Source organism: Neovison vison, chromosome 12, assembly GCF_020171115.1.
Source record: "Neovison vison isolate M4711 chromosome 12, ASM_NN_V1, whole genome shotgun sequence".
Classification (NCBI taxonomy): domain Eukaryota; kingdom Metazoa; phylum Chordata; class Mammalia; order Carnivora; family Mustelidae; genus Neogale; species Neogale vison.
In genome coordinates, this window is record NC_058102.1 from 99,438,565 (window position 1) to 99,456,660 (window position 18,096).

General features: G+C 39.1%; 1 protein-coding gene across 3 annotated transcripts in view; it reads left to right on the forward strand.

The window, feature by feature from the left end:
* The window catches only part of CBX5 (chromobox 5), a 37,403-nt gene that overhangs the window by 6,909 nt on the left and 12,398 nt on the right, over positions 1–18,096 (forward strand). Inside the window, exons 1-3 of one of the 3 annotated variants that reach the window (XM_044228503.1) lie at positions 10,203–10,299; positions 12,107–12,285; positions 16,472–16,658. In XM_044228503.1, the coding sequence (XP_044084438.1) occupies positions 12,149–12,285; positions 16,472–16,658 (324 nt within the window). In that variant the 5' untranslated portion in view covers positions 10,203–10,299; positions 12,107–12,148. Of the gene's footprint in view, positions 1–10,202; positions 10,300–10,395; positions 10,541–12,106; positions 12,286–16,471; positions 16,659–18,096 lie in introns of those variants that run through there. The other 2 variants (XM_044228504.1, XM_044228502.1) reach the window with 2 other exon arrangements.

The following is an 18,096-nucleotide window of genomic DNA, read 5'->3' on the forward strand; positions in this document are numbered from 1 at the left end:
GATAGGTGATTGCCAACAGCTTTCTAGACCAAAGACTTTGATGAAATGACTCCTGAATTGTCTTGGAGTTTGTTTTTTGAAGCCAGTGATTTTAAATGTGAGCAAAGAACTCATTCTAGTATTTTGGGCCAGTGGAGGCCTTTGCCTAGGATTTGAGGGATAGATGATTGACTTGTTGGCTGGCTGTCAAATCCTTGGGGTATTAACATAAGGTAACAAATTTGTTAATTGTGTGTGGTTTTCTAAAAAAAAGGTATTAATGGACAGGTTGGGCCGTTTTTCACACTCATCCTACTGAGGCTGTGGACTGTATAGTCTGGATTTCCTTTCCAGGAAGAGTCAAAAACACTGTCAAAAACACTGACAGATTTTTCTACATGAAACTAGATTGTGAAGCTGGTTCTACAAATTTTCACATGCAGTCATACTCTTCAGACTTAACTGAGTGCCTGTTCCATCATACTCCATTGCTAGAAAAAACACTTAGAAAATGTGGGATTGAGATGGTGTTGTTGAAGGCACTATTTAAAGGTCAAATTTTTAGTACACTTTTATTATTACATGGAGAGGAGGAGGAACCAAATTGAATTCAAGTTTTTCTCTGATTATAATCTTCATTTCTTAGAATAAAGCAAGTTCATATCTGAGTCAGCAGGCATAATTATGTCGGAATAAAGTGCCCTGCTAAAGAGGTCAACCAACAGGCTGGGAAATCTATCTTAGGTTTGGTTTCTGCGACAGATCCTTGAACTCCATGTACCTTCTTTCTCATCCCTAAATCAGTAAGACTCACTTACCTCACAGGGAGTTGTGGAGGGTAATATACTGCTAATTTGTTCAGTATTTCACAACAGTAAATTATATCTAGGGATCTGATAAAACATTGGCAAACTGCATTTATATGAGTACTTGGAGACAAGCAGAGATATAACTTATAGATAGTTCAGAAAATTTATTAAAGTTATTTTAACTTCCTCTGTTATCAGATATCTTACCTTCTGTTTGCCGTATAGTTTCCAAAGAGTTTTTTTCTTGTTTTTTTTCCCCTAACAGACATGAGGTAGGTAGGGCAGATAGCTAAAGCCTGATTAGATGATAAAGGGATCAATTCATCACGAAGACACAAGAACCCTAAATTTTACATAACTAATAATAAAACTTGAAAATAAATGAAAGAAAAAAACAGTGGAATTGAAATATATACATTATAACTATATTAACACGCTTCTAAGTAACCCATGGATCAAAGACATCACAAAATTAGGAAAGATTTTGAACTGAATAAAAATGATGACATGACCTTAAAATTTGTGGGATATAACTAAACAATGCTTAAAGGGAATTTTATAGTATTAAATGCTTCAGATAAGAAAGCAGAAAGATCTAGTCAGTGACCTACATTTCTACCTTAAGAACCTAGGGAAAAAAGAGTAAGTTAAATTCAAATTAAGCAGAAGAAAGAAAATACTAAAGATAAAAACAGAAGGTAGTTGGTGAAGTATAAAACAAAAATAGAGAAAACCAATGAAAATCAAAGTTGGGGTTTTTTTAAAAATTTATTTTTAATTTTTTAAAAGATTTTATTTATTTATTTGACGGAGAGAAACACAGTGAGGGAACACAAGCAGGGACAGTGGGAGAGGGAGAAGCAGGCTCCCTGTTCAACAGGGAGCTGGATGTGGGGCTCAACCCCAGGAGCCTGGGATCATGGCCTGAGTTGAAGGCAGGCGCTTAATGACTGAGCCACCCAGGTGCCCCTGAAAGTTGGTTTTCGAAAAGATCAATAAAATTAATAAACCAAGCAAGTCTGATTGGGGGGGGGAGGAGACACAAATGACCAATATCAGGAATAAAAGAAGGAATATTACTACCAATCCTAGAGACAGTGAAAAAGTAATAAGGGACTATTATGAACAATTATGCCAGTGCATTCAGTGTCTTAGATGAATTGAATCACGTCCTTGAAAAGTAAACTGCCAAAGTTCACTTTAGAAGAAATACAGAATCTCACTAGCTACATATTTATTAAAGAAGTAACATTTGTAGTTGAAAGTGTTCCCCCCCAGTGAAAGCTCCAGGTCTGAATGGCTTCACTGGCAGGTTTCACCAGACCTTCCCCACCATCTCCCTTCCTTTAAGGAAGAGGTAATATCAATTCTACAAACTCTTCCAGAAAATAGGTGAGAGAGGAACAATTACCAAAGCATTCATTATTTTTTTTTAAAAGAGTTTATTTATTTGACAGATTACTAGTAGGCAGAGAGGCAGACAGAGAGAAAGGAGGAAGCAGGCTCCCTGCTAAGCAGAGAGCCCGATGTGGGGCTCAATCCCAGGACCCTGGAATCGAGCCCGATGTGGGGCTCAATCCCAGGACCCTGGAATCATGACCTGAGCAGAGGCTTTAACCCACTGAGCCACCCAGTTGCCCCAGCATTCATTATTTTTAACATCATCTGTTATCAGGCAAGCTTCTATTTCTGTGTGTATGTATATTTATATAAATAATTAAGATTTTTTTCCCGAAGACTTATTTATTCTAGCGAGAGAATGAGCCTGTGAGGCAGGGGAGCACAGCGGGAGAGGGAGAGAAAGAATCTCAAGCACACTCCCTTCTGAGCATGGAACCTGATTCAGGGCTCTATCCCCAGACCCTGAGATCATGACCTGAGTCAAAATCAAGAGTTAGACGCTAAACCAACTGAGCCACTGAGGCGTGCCAAGATTTTATTCTTTTTTTTTTTTAAAGATTTTATTTATTTATATGACACAGAGGGATAGAGACCGTGAGAGAGGGGAGACAAGCAAGGGGAGTGGGAGAGGGAGAAACAGGCTCCCCACTGAGCAGGGAGCCTGACGTATCAATCCCAAGACACTGGGATCAGGACCTGAGCCAAAGGCAGCCGCTTAAAGACTGAGCTACAAAGGCTCCAAGATTTTATTTTATTTTATTTTTTTTTAAAGAGATTTTGTTTATTCATTTGACAGAGCAAGATAGCGAGAGAGGGAACACAAGCAATGGGAGCCAGCAGAGGGAGAAGGTGAAGCAGGCTCTCCGCTGAGCAGGGAGCCCAGTGTGGGGCTCGATACCAGGACTCTGGGATCATGACCTGAGCTGAATGCAAACGCCAACCATCTGAGCCACCCAGGCACCCCATCAAGATTTTATTCTTAATCTCTACACCCAAGGTGGGGCTCAAACTCAACCCTGAGTTCATGAGTCACATGCTCCACCAACTGAGCCAGCCAGACACCCCCTTTATATATTTTTTTAAAGTGTTGTCCAGTTTTTTTTTTTCTTCCCTTCACAGCAGACCTATGAGATAAGTAGGGCAAATAACACCGTTAAGATGAACTGAACTGTTTAGTTTGACCTTTAAGTTATCAAATTGGGAGAGGACCACATCTCCTTATTTCTAGTCCTCATATTACTACTGTTAACAAGCTGCCCCTTCAGTAGCTTTTTTGTAACAGCCTTTGGGGACAGGACTAACCAGTGCTGACTTCAAGGAGAAACTTAAAATCCTCAGCCCTTAAATTGAAGACTGGGTTAGACTCCGTGCCCATGCAATGCTTGACACTTATCAAGCCCTCAATAAATATGGCAGAACGAGGATCAGAATTGCAATATTAATCATCCCTTCGGCATAGGATTTAAATTAGGATTGCAGTTGGAACTGGATAAAAAGAAACATCTTATTTGGTTTAAGGAACACATCAGAATGCTCAGTGGAAGAGCTGGGTGGTCTGAGATTGGCTATCCCTTTTAGCCGTTAATCTGGTGGTGGCCTTTCTTTGCATTTAGCTATCAATATATCTGAAGTGTAAAACACACTTTTATGATATTGTGGCATAGTAACTCACACTTAAATGTCAATAGAGACACTTGCAAAGACCTACAAGGTTCAATAATTTCTGGTGTGGGTTTGTTTCTCCTGTCATCACCCATTATGTATTTTTTTACAGCTTTTAAATTGCCACGGAGAGAAATTGGTCAGGATCATAATAGATGGCCAAGGAGCTGCCAAGGATACCGTTGCATGGATGGGAAAAAGTTCAATACTGCCTTGATTTTATTTATCTAAATTGTAGGCTATGACTTCAATATAATTCATGTTGCTAATATACCAAGGTAATGGCAAAGCACAAAATTATGCCATATGTTGAAGGAATGCTTTTACTCCATGAAGTTTTACAGTCTGAGATACGTTTCTAACTCCAATTACATAAAAACTCCTTTTTGTCAGCATGTATTAATCAGATTTTAGCATATTGACTTAAATTATAATCGCATCTCAACAGTTAAATTAGAGATATTTTAGAGTTTTTAGTTTATGGTTATGCAAATTAATTTTTATGTCTCTTGAATGTCTTCTCTAAACTAAGGCTATGAGAGAGTATAAATTGTCTGGTAATAGCAGAGGCTTTTTCTTAAAATAGAGGATTTGTTAGAATAACCTGAAGGGGTCTTGGTAACCCTTAAGCTGCTGATGTCCAAAATCTGTGCAAGCTGGATGATGCCAGATAAGCACCGTGTCTTAATTTTATGGCTGTTTGAAAAATATGACTGTTACTTTAGTTGGGGGTGGATACTTCAGTTCTCCTTTAACCCTTCCATATTTTGTGAATATGCTCTGCCAAAGTGGTATGTAAGAACCCAAGATTCATAGTAACTATTCCAACATTGCTATAGCCCATTTTTCTTAAGATTTATTTATGGTGAAATTGCCAGGTTCGTCATGAAAAGTGACTGGATCTACTAGTTCATGCTTTATTCCATTTAATTAAGAGAGGAGTGGGTGTCAGAGTAACACCCACCTGGGACTGTGGTGCCTTAAGGGGAGTTCAGTACATTACAAGGACAGAGTTGTTGGAAAGCACCATCTGGAAGACATTTGCCCATAGTGGTGCCAAATTCTACTTTCTCATAAATCTTGGAACAATTGCATATCTAACCTTGCCCAGTGATGGGTTTAGGTGTGGCCTAACTAAATTTAAAGAGGACTGACACTTGAGAGAGGAAATTCAGTACATTTTAATAAAGGAAAAAAAAAATACCATGTAAAATTATTTTGTGGGATTGTGATCTTATAATGAGATATCAAGAAATTGTGTGTTACTGGGGTGCCTGGGTGGCTCAGTGGGTTAAGCCACTGCCTTCGGCTCGGGTCATGATCTCAGTGTCCTGGGATCAAGTCCCGCATCGGGCTCTCTGCTCAGCAGGGAGCCTGCTTCCTCCTCTCTCTCTGCCTGCCTCTCTGCCTACTTGTGATCTCTCTCTGTCAAATAAATAAAAAAAAAAAAAAGAAAGAAATTGTGTGTTACTTACAAATATGCCAGCGAACTAGTCTGATAACTTCAAGCAGTTCTGAGAATTGCTATAGTACACATTCATTTTTTTTTTTTTTAATGGTGATCAGAGCTTGGAGGAGACTACAGCTGAGTAAAATTTATAAGGCAGCCTTTATCTCTATTTATAATGTATATGTTTTAATCTAAAAGAACAAAAGGCCCTTTACTCCCTTGCTCACTGGAGCAGGAGGCTTAGATAATCAACAAACAGGATACTTTGCCCCGGAATAATTCTGTGACTGGATGAGGCAGTGCCTTGGCCTGATTTTTAAAGATTCACAAACTGGAGTTGCGCTAGCCAAACGGAGAGCAGTTCCTCTCTCCACACTCCTTTCTATTAATAAAGTTTGTGTTGTCTATATGTGGCTTGTTAATGATGTGGGTGTTAACGACCACAGTTAATCTTCCTCCTCAACTCTTTCTTAATCCAGTCTCTTAAATAGACATTTAAAAAGCTTTTAACTCCTCTTGAATAGGGTGCTCATGGGCTTTTGGTGGAGGTGGGGTGATAGTTATCAGCCCATTTAACAAAACCTGAGACAGCCAGGACAGCTGTAATGTGTATCTCTATGCCGTGTTTTTGTTAAAATGCCACATGGCTAATACTTTGGAAATCATAAATCTAGTGGAAGAAAACATCTTTATGGAGGGTATTTTAGTTTTATGCTGAATGTGTTACAAACTTAAAATCATTGGTGCTTCTAGATCCATAAAGAACAAAGAATACAGACCAGATTAAAACGGTTCTGTAAATTTGGTTTCTTTTCATCTGTTTTATTTATTACAATAAGGCTATATAGAGGATGCCTTGAAGACAGTGCTGCAGCTGACAATCTAATCTTCACTTAAGCCACTAACTTTCCCAAAGCCCTTTGGGGAGAAATGGGAATTTCTCAAGCCTGGGCCAACTGAAGTCACCCATCAGCAGCATATTTAATTAATACATGTGATACGGAGCTTTGCATATGCCCTCACTCCTTTCCCCTCTGGAGTCTTTCTTTCTGGAGAATTTTACCTTCTTACTGGCTTACAGATTTTATATTGGAACTCTATAATAGGGGTGCCTTGTTGGCTCAGTCGGTAAAGCATGAGACTCTTTATCTTGGGGTTGTAAGTTTGAGTCCCACGTTGGGTGTAGAGATTATGTACATATAAAATCTTTGGGGTGGGGGAAGAAAAAAGAAACTCTAAAATGAAGAGAGAGCTCACTGATGATGTGTTTTGACATTTAGCCTGACTACCACCTCCAGATAGTTCAGTGGGTGGTTCAGTGAGGCAGTTTACCATTTGGTTCTTCATTACTTTTTTAAAAATAACAAAGCAAGCTCAGAGAAAGATTTAGAATTTTGTTGTATATATACTTTTGCTCGTAAGTAGTGATGAAAATAAAATGTGCTACACCAAGATCTAAGAAAAGCCACCAAGACAGCTGGCATTGCCAAGTAGTGACTGGAGGGACTAGAGCAGAGCCTGAACTGGACAAACAGAACCCAGAAACCCTATGTGGGCGATTCTGTGAATCCAGGATTGACAAATGGAAATAGCTAACCATTCCCTCTCTTCTGGATTGCCCCAGTTTTCTCTAATGGCTTCTCTAACTTCTGGGGATTTACAGTTTCTTACATATTTTTTCTAAAAACCTTTATAACGAGTGGAGTTTTTTGGTCCTCTTTCTGCTTCACTTCCTCACCTCTTCCTCCCCACCCCCCTCCCGTAAGATTTATCTGTTAAAGAAGTCTGTCATCGACTTGGAATGTGGGTTCTGCCTGTGCCTGACCACAGTGCTCTTTGATGTTTTTCCAAGGCTGACTTCTCACCAGATCCCTGGTTTAGGGGATTTTTTGCCCAGCACTCAGAGGCCTGTAAGGTGATTTTGCCTTGTGTCGTTGATATGAACGGTTGGTGGGGCCTGCTCTTTTCTCATGTCCTGATGGGCAGTTAAGTTGCCAGAATCTATGTGTAGTTGTTGATGCCTTTACCAGAGAGTCACTCTGTGTCGTTACAAAAAGGCTGAGAGCTGTTATATCTGAAAGACTTTAGAAACTTGAGAAGCTGCTCACCCCTTCCTATGGAGATTTCCACAAGGATAGGGTTGCACTGAGGCTCATCCTCTCTTCCTTCGTCATGGTATCGGGATTCTACCTTAATCACTCCATCATCCTGCCAGCCGTGCCTCATTTCTCATACTCGAACGCTCCCTTCTCTCAAGCTCAGCGTGAACCACCAGTCTTGATGCTTTATCTGGTACAGGCTCTAGCCCTTAAATTGTCCGTCTGGCTTTGTGTTTCATTTGACCCTAATACACTGGGTCGCAACGTCTAAAAGAAAATTATGTCCCCTCCGATGTCTGAGTGCATTTCTCATTTCTTACTGCTGCTCCTGAGCAGATCTGTAACTTCAAGGTTAAGATAAGACACATTCCATCAGAACTATGTCGTCATCCTTGCCAGCTTCTGATCTGTGACTGTCCCAGAGATTTACAAGACAGTTGCGTGCCATTCTTTACAGAATATTATGGTTGGACTCTGACTTCTGGCATCAGGCCCAATTTGATTTGTCAGCTGTTACAAAACCCATTTCCCAAAGAGAAAGGGACCTTAGCCGAGTGCCCTTTAGGCAGTTCTTGAAGAGGGGAAAGGAGGAAATTGATCTGACATTATTTCCGGATGTTTTAGGAAGGGGGTAGACACCAGAATATTTTTGTCCTTTTTCTTGTTGATTTCACTTTTTTTTTCCCTGAAAGGTTTCACTAAAATAATAATGTTGCTGTCATTTTTTTCCTTTATCTCTTCACAGAATTACTGTTAGTCTTTTTATATTGCCATTTCCAGTGCTTTTCTGAGTGTTAGGGAGTAAGACTAAGTATTTTACCCTTAAGAGAGAATGTACCTTATTCTCCGAAGCTTTATTAGTTTACCCATACCCGTACCTAGTTAACAAAGATACTCCCCCTTCTTTCTTGCTGTCTACTAACATTTTGAGCTGCAGGAGTTACTGCATGTGATAAGGTTTATCGGCTTAGGAACTTGGAAGGTCACATATTTCCTGCTGCTGTTGAATTTGGCCCTATATTTTTACAAAAGCTTCTCTTTGGGGGACTTACCAGCTCTTTGGTCTCTATTTAAACTCACTGTTTCCCTAGGAGGTAGGCATTGGGGATTTGGCCCATTTTAGTGATTCTGAGGTTAGGTCTCAAATTATTTACTCGAGATCATACATGGCAAGTTGATCACACAGTGAGAACCCTGATCTAATTCCTTTCCATTGTTTTTATATACTTTAACTACAAAAGTATTAAAAAGTTAGGAAGAGTCCAAAAAGGCCTTTTAATACCCAGAGATTTTTCTGACAGGTATATTCAAATTTGAGGAAATCTTCTGTAGTTAAAAACTGTCTACTCTCATACCCTATAATTTCTTCTGTTTGATAACTAAAATAATCACTGTTCTCCACCTTTTCCTCAGTTGGGGTCTTTGCTTTTGATTGTCCCTTTTTCTTACTCTCCTATGACAGCTGCCTAAAGCTGTCTTAAAGACCAGAATCCTAAAGCAGAGGGAAGTCTTTGGAGCTCTCCAAAATGGTCTTTAGGGCCAGGAGAAAAGGAACTTTATGGAACTGCAATCTCTAAGTAGCTCTCTTCTTTATTGCAATCTTTTTCCCAAGTATTAGGGATTACTGATATATGGAGTTTTAAATTACTATATAGTAATGCTTTGGGTGGGTAGTAATTATTTAAAAATTTGTTTCATAATATTACAATAACAATTAATGAAAAGTTTTTTTTTTTTAAGCATTTTATTTATTTGGGAAAGCAGAGAGTAGTAGCTGGAAGAAGGGGCGGGGAGTAAAGGGAGAGAGAGAAGCAGACTTCCTGCCGAGCAAGGGAGCCCTGTGCAGAGATTGATCCCAGGACTCTGAAGTCATGACCTGAGCCGAAGGCAGATGCTTAACTGACTGAGTGAGCCACCCAGGCACCCCAAAAAGTGTTTTGTGTTTTTTGTTTAGATTTTATTTGACAGAGATCACAGATAGGCAGAAAGGCAGGCAGAGAGAGGGAGAAGCAGGCCCCCCGCTGAGCAGAGAGCCCCAGGAGGGGCGCCATCCCAGGACCCTGGGACCATGACCCGAGCGGCCAAAGGCCAAAGCTTAACCCACTGAGCCACTCAGGCACCGCCCCCCCCCAAAAGTGGTTTTAATAAAACAATAATGGTTGTGGCTGGACTGCTGTCCTCTTTAAAAACTACTTAAGGATTACATTTTTTTTTCTACTTGTAATTTCAATGGATAGGTTCTTTGGTAGTGCTTCAAGTGTCTGGATTCTGTTTCTGTATCTAATAATCCTTCAAAGAAGGAAAGTTGTAGAGTATTTTGAAATACTTCCCTTCCCCCCTTTCTGTTATCCCGCATTCCCCCAAGCAATTTTAATTAACTGTTCAGTGACAGATGGTAGAAAAGGCCTTATTTAAAGTGTTTCTGCTGTGCTGGGTTAGGGGTGAGGGGTTTGTACTGATCCTGCTGTAGAGCGACCTAGCTTTTCCCCTCCCCCTTCCAGTTGAGCTATAATCCTGTTAGATGATCTTAAAATGCTATTGATTAATTCCTGGTGCTCTTAGAGCAATAAGCACAGCTTTGGGGTTTAAAACCCAAGAATCAATTCCCTTGAGTTCTGAATGCCTTCGCTTTGAGGCCAGTAGAGTACCTTCCAACTTCTCCACCCAGTCTTCACTGAAAAGGAAAGTTAAGCCTTTTAACTTTTCCGTTTGCCTCTCCGCAACCCCCCCCCAGTCTAGTACTGCTGCCAGTTGCCATGGCAACGGGCTGGGACAGCTGCGCAGTGGCTCCCAGGCAGCTGGGTGGGGGCGGGGGAGCTGCCAGCCCGCCAAGCCCCAGACCTGGGAGGGGAGGCCCCTCCTGTTAGCCCAGAGGGAAAGAAAGAACTGGGGCGATCCGGTAGGTAAAGGAGGGAACCCCCATTCATCTTCTACCTTTGGGGCTCCTCTTCTGCATGAAGGTATAAAGGGAGATTTTCCTCTTTTCTCCCTCAAACTGAAGAACACATATGTAAATCCTTGTTTTTCCTCGTGAGCCAGGGGAGGCCATAGCCACAATGCTTAACTGCATGCATCTTACCCGGGGCTGGTTTTAACCCCAGCGCTCTGACCTAAACTGCTCAGCTCCCGGAAATTCCAAGGTGAGTGGGGGTGGGGGTGGGGTACTCTCCCTGGAATATGACATTTCCTGTCTCTGGTGAGATCGGAGGCTGTTTGTATTTTAAATAAATAAGATTTTTTTTTTTTTTCTTGAAGCTTAGGACTCTCTTCTAAATTCATGGGAAAATTATTTTGAAACTCCTGTCTACATTCTCCCCCTCCACCCCCTCTTCTGAATAAAGTACTTTAATAAAATCTTAAGTTTTATTTTTATAGGGGAGTAATGGGTACAGACAGTTTTTTGGGTAGGCAGACCTATTTATTGCTAATAGGTTCTGGAGATACGGTTTCCAACTAGATGTTCTTGGAATAATTCCTTAAATTTCGCTAACTTGAAGTAAATTGATAAATGCAACTTTTTATGTTACTTGACTTGAACACAATTCTGAGATTAGTAGTGGCCTTCCCTGTTCCTGGGAGACGTCTTCTAGTCAGGATGGGAAATATTTTTAGAGAGTGCTGAAAAAAAATCTTTTAAGATTACGGAAGAATGAAAATGGAGTTCAGCTAAGAAAACAGTTCTGCTACTCTATAATCCAGACTGTAGGCACCATTTAACTTGGTTAAAGAATTCTTAAAAGTGATTATGGAAACAACAATGTGGGAATTTTAAAAACTAGATCTGTGGTGAGTACCCCCTGGTGTGCATATTTCTGAGCTTAACTCAATTTCCATTTGTGTTGCTCTGCTTCAGCTTTCCTTGGGCCTATGAATGGTTCCTCTGTGTTTTGAGGCTTCGTGTTGATGTGAGTTTGGGGCCAGACCTCTTTTTCCTCCTCTTCTTCCTTTGGCCCAAAGTCAACTCCAGTTAAGAGAGGTACCTCCTTAACCATTTGGATTAGTTGAGCCATGAGAATTACCGAATTTTTTTAGTTTTTGGACTAAAAATGTTTGTTGTTGTGCTTTCCTATCTACCATCCCTAAGTGGAAAAAAAAGGCTTCATGTATCTGAGATGCCAGCCTTGGCTTTTGTGAACTGATGGACGCTCTAGGGACAAGCTCAGTTTGTTTGAGGGAAAGATATATCAAGTCACTGAAGGCAGTGGAGAAAGATGCCTGAGCAGGCCTTTTTGTGCTGCCAAGAGACTAGTCAAGATCCTCAGAGCAGGGGAAAGTTACATTTTGGGGCTTTTCTTTTTTCATTTTTATGAAGAACCTTATTCACCTTAAAGGTAAGGTTTTAATTTTGTCACTGTTAATTTAACTGGTAGTTTTCTGCATTTGTTTGAGATCCTGGCTTGTTAACAATTATAGAGGTGCCCAGGAGTAACATACCACACCACTTGTCTTTTGGAATCTGAAATTAGAGGAGTTAGTTGTGTGTATAATAATGATTTTGGTCTTGTGAGCTGAAGAAAAGTTGTTTTCGGCAAAGTGGGGATTGACCATTTTCTCCTTATATTCTTAGGAACCGTCTACAGAATGCTTCAAGACCCAAGCGAAGGGTACATGGCAACTTTGTGTTATCCCCTCTGCATTCCATCAAGAAAAGACAAAGTTTTAATTCCCTGCATGGATTTCAATCATTTTGTCCTTCCTCTTTGCAGGAACCCGGTGGCCTTAGTCCTTCAGGTGGAACAGCGTGCAACATGGGAAAGAAAACCAAGCGGACAGCTGACAGTTCTTCTTCAGAGGATGAGGAGGAGTATGTTGTCGAGAAGGTGCTAGACAGGCGTGTAGTTAAGGGGCAAGTGGAATATCTACTGAAATGGAAAGGCTTTTCTGAGTAAGTGTTTTCTTTAGGCCTTAGTACTCTGCAGAGGTGGACACCTTTGGTTTCCTTCCCCATGAGCCACTGCCATCTTCGTCTTTTTCTCTCCTCACCTGCACCCCTCCTAAGAGTCAGAAGACATAGCAATAAACTAGTCTTTCACTTCTAGCTGGTGTTCTAATAATAATGCTTTTGAGAGATAGTATAATGAATTGATTAGGTGCTTAGATGAGGAGCCAGATTGCTTAGGTCCAGATTCTTGTTCCACCACTTATGAGCTGGTTGACCTTGGTTTAGTTATCTTTTCCCTCCTCAATACAATAGGAAGAGAAAATAGATGTTGGGTATATGTATAGACTGACAGGTAAGCTCAGTGTAAATATAAACTATTATTAGGGCTGGCCCAGTTGGTACAGCATGTGACTCTTGATCTTGAGATTGTGAATTCAAGCCCCATGATGGGTGTAGAGATTACTTAAAAATAAAAATAAAATCTTCTTTTAAAAAAAGTATAAACTGCTACTGTTAGTATTCTTTTGGATATAACTAAGTGAAGATATATACATTGAAACAGAAGTCATCCATTCCATAGCCCATAGCTTTCCAGAATGATCCTTGGATCTCACAAGTGACCTAGAGTGAAAGACTCCTCTTAATGAGAAATTTAAATCTGAGGCCACGTTTTTCCCTCCCAATATTTATTTTTTTAATTTCAAATCTACAGCTTAGGCAAAAGAAATTGAACACTCAGATACAAACCACCTAGTTTCTGCAATTAATGCTTTAAAATCTGTCTGGCTTTTTGTTATTGTTTTTTTGAAGGCCTTAAAAAAACTTTTTTTTTTTTTCAATGAGCTTTAAGAACGATACTGAAGTATTGACTAGAATGTCTGTTAGGAAATAACTGGTTTTAAGCTGAAGTGCTAAAGGTGATTATTCTTTTTCCTTGGAATAAACACAACTAGACACATTGAAGCACAGAGGAGGTAACTTGAAAGGTAAAATATGTGTAATTGTTAGACATTTTGCCTCAGTTTTTGATTAATTCTCTTCCTCAGGATGACTGATAACAGAGAATGGATTTTCCAGAATCCAGTGCACTGGTAGGAACTGGTACAGGCTTCTTGGAGTGGCTTGGAATAGAAATATAATGCAAGGCACAGGGGTAATTCTACATTTCTGGTGGCCACATTAAAGAAATTTTTAAAAAATATATTTTATTTATTTATTTGACAGAGAGATCACAAGTAGGCAGAGAGGCAGGCAGAGAGAAAGGGGGAAGCAGGCTCCTTGCTGAGCAGCAAGCCCGATGTGGGGCTCGATCCCAGGACCCTGAGACCATGACCTGAGCCCGAGGCAGAGGCTTAACCCACTGAGCCACCCGGGCACCCCAAAAGAAATTTTAGTAATTTATCTAACAGTGTATCAAAATGCTTTTTCAACATTAATAGTATAAAAATAAAGATATTTTACATTACTTTTTTCATGCTGAGTTTTAAAAATCTTGTGTATTTTACATTTTATAGCACATCTCAGTTCAGACTAGTCATATTTCAAGTGTTCAGTTAGCCACATGCGGCTAGTAGTTAGCACATTGAACATCACAGCTTTAACATGTAGGACTTATATGTACTAAATGGTTCAAATTTTGACGGTACCTTTGGACAAAGGTCTGAATCAGGAGCCTTTGGAACATACCTAAGGTTATTTTATTACATAAGTCAGCGTTTCTCATTTGGAGCACTTTGGGCGTTTTAAGTGGGACAGTGCATGCGCTACAGGATGCTTAGGATCTCTAGCACAGAGAGCATGAAATTTGGGTAGCACAGCAATCAGAGTATGTCCTCCATATTTCTGAAGAGGAGTGATATCACCACATCCTTTAGAGTTGAGAAATTACGAGTTTGAGAGACCTAGAAATAGGAATTAAAATAACATTGAAAGATTTTAAGGGTGTTTATTGGGCTCTTTGAATCACCATTTGAAGTTGTTGGTCATTTCGAAGATTCGTGAGACTGTCTGTATTTGAGTTACTGATAACTTAATAGATTAAAGAGGGAAAGGAAGTTTGAGGTGGATGGATTAAAGCACTTACCCTTACTTTCTCAGAAGTGCCCAGGATTTCATTAAAAAACTAAAACAAATTTTGCCCTGTTAGCATTAGCTAACTAAGTACCTACTGCCTGTTGGGCAGTGGTCAGATTCTTCTACTTCATGTGTTTTCTTTCATTCTCATAACAGCCTTTAGAGGTATTTTCAGTTTACAGTTGAGGAAGTTAGCGAAGCTATTTGCCGAAGATGGCATAACTGATAAGTGCTGGCACAAGGATCTAGTATCAGATTTCTTTGGCCCTAATGCCTAGGTTCTTTTTAAATTATACCATGCTGTCTTTTGGGTGGAAATTGGTTGTTGTAGAAGCAGCAATACCAATATGGTAGGAAAAGAGAGAATCCCATTATAGGACTGTCTTTCCTTGCTATCCATAGAGATTTGCTCTTCTCCCTCCAAGTCTGCTTGCTTGTGTTCAGTGTTGGCACACCTCTTGCTTTTGGTGTCTTAATTTCTTTTGGTATCCTAGAAGAAACTATGTGGTTTGTGGATTTGGGGGAAAGTTACTGTATGAGGTAGGGTTTTTGGTTTTTTTGCCTTTTGCTGAAGAGCTATGAAGGAGAGGCTTTTCTAGTTTTAGCTCAAATGATTTTGAAATAAATCTTGTCTCATTTTCAAGCTCTTTTTGCAGAAAGTTTTAAATCTAGAGTAAATACCATATTTTTCCATTATTCTTCTTCGAGTCTAGTTATGGTGTGTGTTCAAACCACGCCCATCTAAAGATACTGTATTTGAAAACCAAAATAAAATATTTTAAATGAATAGTACATACATTAAATAATTTTTACCCAGGTCAATGAAAGGATTGTAGAAACTGTTTCTATGGTGTATTTCCAGATATACTTTAATATAAACTAGTCCTTACTATTTAACCAAAAGAACTTCTGCCACTGGTTAGGAGTGAAGAGGATGCCTGGTCTGGTTTTTCCTATGGAGGTACATCTCATGATTTAATTGCATAAGCCTATAATGTAGTTGGTAGTTTGGTTTTCCAAAACCCCTGCCAGGAATAGAGAACAACTTTGTGAATAATAACTGTTTTCCTCATAATGACTCCCTTGACTCAGGTTTAGTTAGATTCAGTTATTCGGTTTTTAAAAAATACTAATATTAATATTTGTTTTTTGTTAATATAAAAATGTGTTTTGACTGCCTGGTAACAGTAGACTTGATTCCACAATGTTGAATTAATGTACTCCAATCCCACTTCTGAGTCGTCTTCTTACTGTTCACCTATATTCTAATGATTTAAGCCCTTATACTACCTTTTTTCTTAATAAAAATCTTGCAGTACTTCCAATCTTGAAATAATTTATTGACATTTGTTCAAAATGTAAGTAACATGTTAAAGATAGTGTAAACTGGGGGTGCATGCTTTGTTACATTATTCTCTCAGGATTTGCATAGATGATTATATGAAATCACATCATTTTATAAAGCAGAATTCATATTTTGAGTTTTAAAAAACTTTTGAGGTATCATTTAGATATTATAAAATTCATTCATTGAAAGTTTACAATTCAGTGAATTTTAGTAAATTCATAGAGTTGTCAACCATTACCACACTCCAGTTTAGGATACTCCCATAATTTCCCCAGATTCCCTTGAGCCCTTTTATAGTTAATCCCACATTTTGTCTCTAAATGTTTCTTTCCTACATTTCATATAAGTGGAATCAGACAATATATAGTCTTTTGTATCTGGTTTCTTAGCATATTATTTTTGAGGTTCTTTCATGTTGTGGCATGTATTAATTAGTATTGTGTACCTTTTGTTGCCGAATAGTATTCTCCTTTATAAATGTACCACATTTATTCATCCATTCACAAGTTGATGGATATTTGAATTGTTTTCTGTCTTTGGCTATTGAAATGCTGCTACAAGAAATTGCAAGTTTCTTTGTGGATATATTTTTTCATTTCTATTATCAAGATTCCTAGGATCAAATTTGTTATTTCTTTTAAATGTAGGTTTTTGTTTTTGTTTTGTTTTGTTTTTCATTTTGCCTACTTGTCTTCTTTAAAAGAAAGCACTGGATTTTTTCCCCTCCTCATTCTTTTCTTTTTTTTTTTTTGAATTCTTTGTGCCCAGGGAGCACAATACTTGGGAACCTGAGAAAAATTTGGATTGCCCTGAGCTAATTTCTGAGTTTATGAAAAAGTATAAGAAGATGAAGGAGGGTGAAAACAACAAACCCAGGGAGAAGTCAGAAAGTAACAAGAGGAAATCCAATTTCTCGAACAATGCTGATGATATCAAATCCAAAAAAAAGAGAGAGGTAAGCTTCTTTCCCCGCGTTTTCCACAAACAATTGTTTTTGCCTCTTGCTGGGCTCTCCTTACTCCCCAAGTGGTATTTTGGTGGTTTCTGTTCTGATGATGGCCTGCAAGGTAAATTGTTGAACAAAAGAGCTTCCAGGGAGGTGTGTTGATTAACTATAGCGCCCCCTCATGGCTGAATTAGAAATGTACTGTATATTTCACTGAATTGTATTAAAGTGGCAAAATTAAGACCCTTTAAAACAGCAGCTACTCCCTGTCTTCTCCATAAATGGGCAGCTAAGTTATCTTAGCAAGGGAGGGACTTGGTGAAGTTTTTAAGGGTAGAAAACGGCTTTAAAAAGTTTAGTACTTCTTGGAGCACCTGGGTGGCTCAGTGGGTTAAGCCTCAAATACATAAATAAAATCATTTTTAAAAAAAAGTTTACTAAGTCTTTCTTCCTTTTGTTTCAAAGATAGCACTTATTTTCAAACTTTTAAATTCCTTTTTTAAAATTGATGTGAAATTCACATAACACACAACCATTTTATTTTTTACTTTTTTATTTTTTTAAAGATTTGTTAGAGGGGTGCCTGGGTGGCTCAGTGGGTTAAAGCCTCTGTCTTCAGCCCAGGTCATGATCCCAGGCCCTGGGATCAAGCCCTGCATCGGGCTCTCTGCCTGCTTGTGATCTCTGTCGAATAAATAAATAAATAAAATCTTTTAAAAAAAAATTTATTAGAGAGCGCGTGTGCAAGTTATTGGGAAAGGGTAGAGGGGAACAGGATAGAGTCATAAGCAGACTCCACCTGAACACGGAGCCCAACGTGGGGCTTGATCTCAAGACCCTGAGATCACAACCTGAACCAAAACCAAGAGTCGGATGCTCAACTCACTGGGCCATCGAGGCGCCCCACAGTTAACCATTTTAAAGCATACAGCTCAGTGGCATGTGTATCTCTCTTTTGACTCTATTATTTCTGCATTTTCCAAATAAATTAATTTTCATCTTCCTTTTGAATCTTTATTGTTCAGTTTGAAAAGTATGCTTATAAAATTTTGATTTGATGTAGTTGCTTTAGTTCTTCTGATCATTAATTCTTAAGTAACTCGTATAAGCACTGTTCTTGCCTTTCTTTTTTCATCTGTATCTTTTTCATCTTTGTACACACACAGACACACACATTCCCCCTCCCAGCTTCCATTCCTTTCATTTATTTCAAGGTTATGAAGCCTTTTGTGGTGAAGCATGTATCATACCCTTAACGTTTAATAAAATAAAAGCATAAGTCCACTTCTGAATCTTCTAGCATCACTGCCACAAGCATCTCTGTTTATCTTCATTCTGCTTGATACCCATCTTTCTAGAACGTTTATTCTCAGCCCTGGCTGCACATTAGAGTCATCAAGGTAGGGCGGGGGGGTTTTTAAAAAGACCCAGTATCCAAGATTCACCC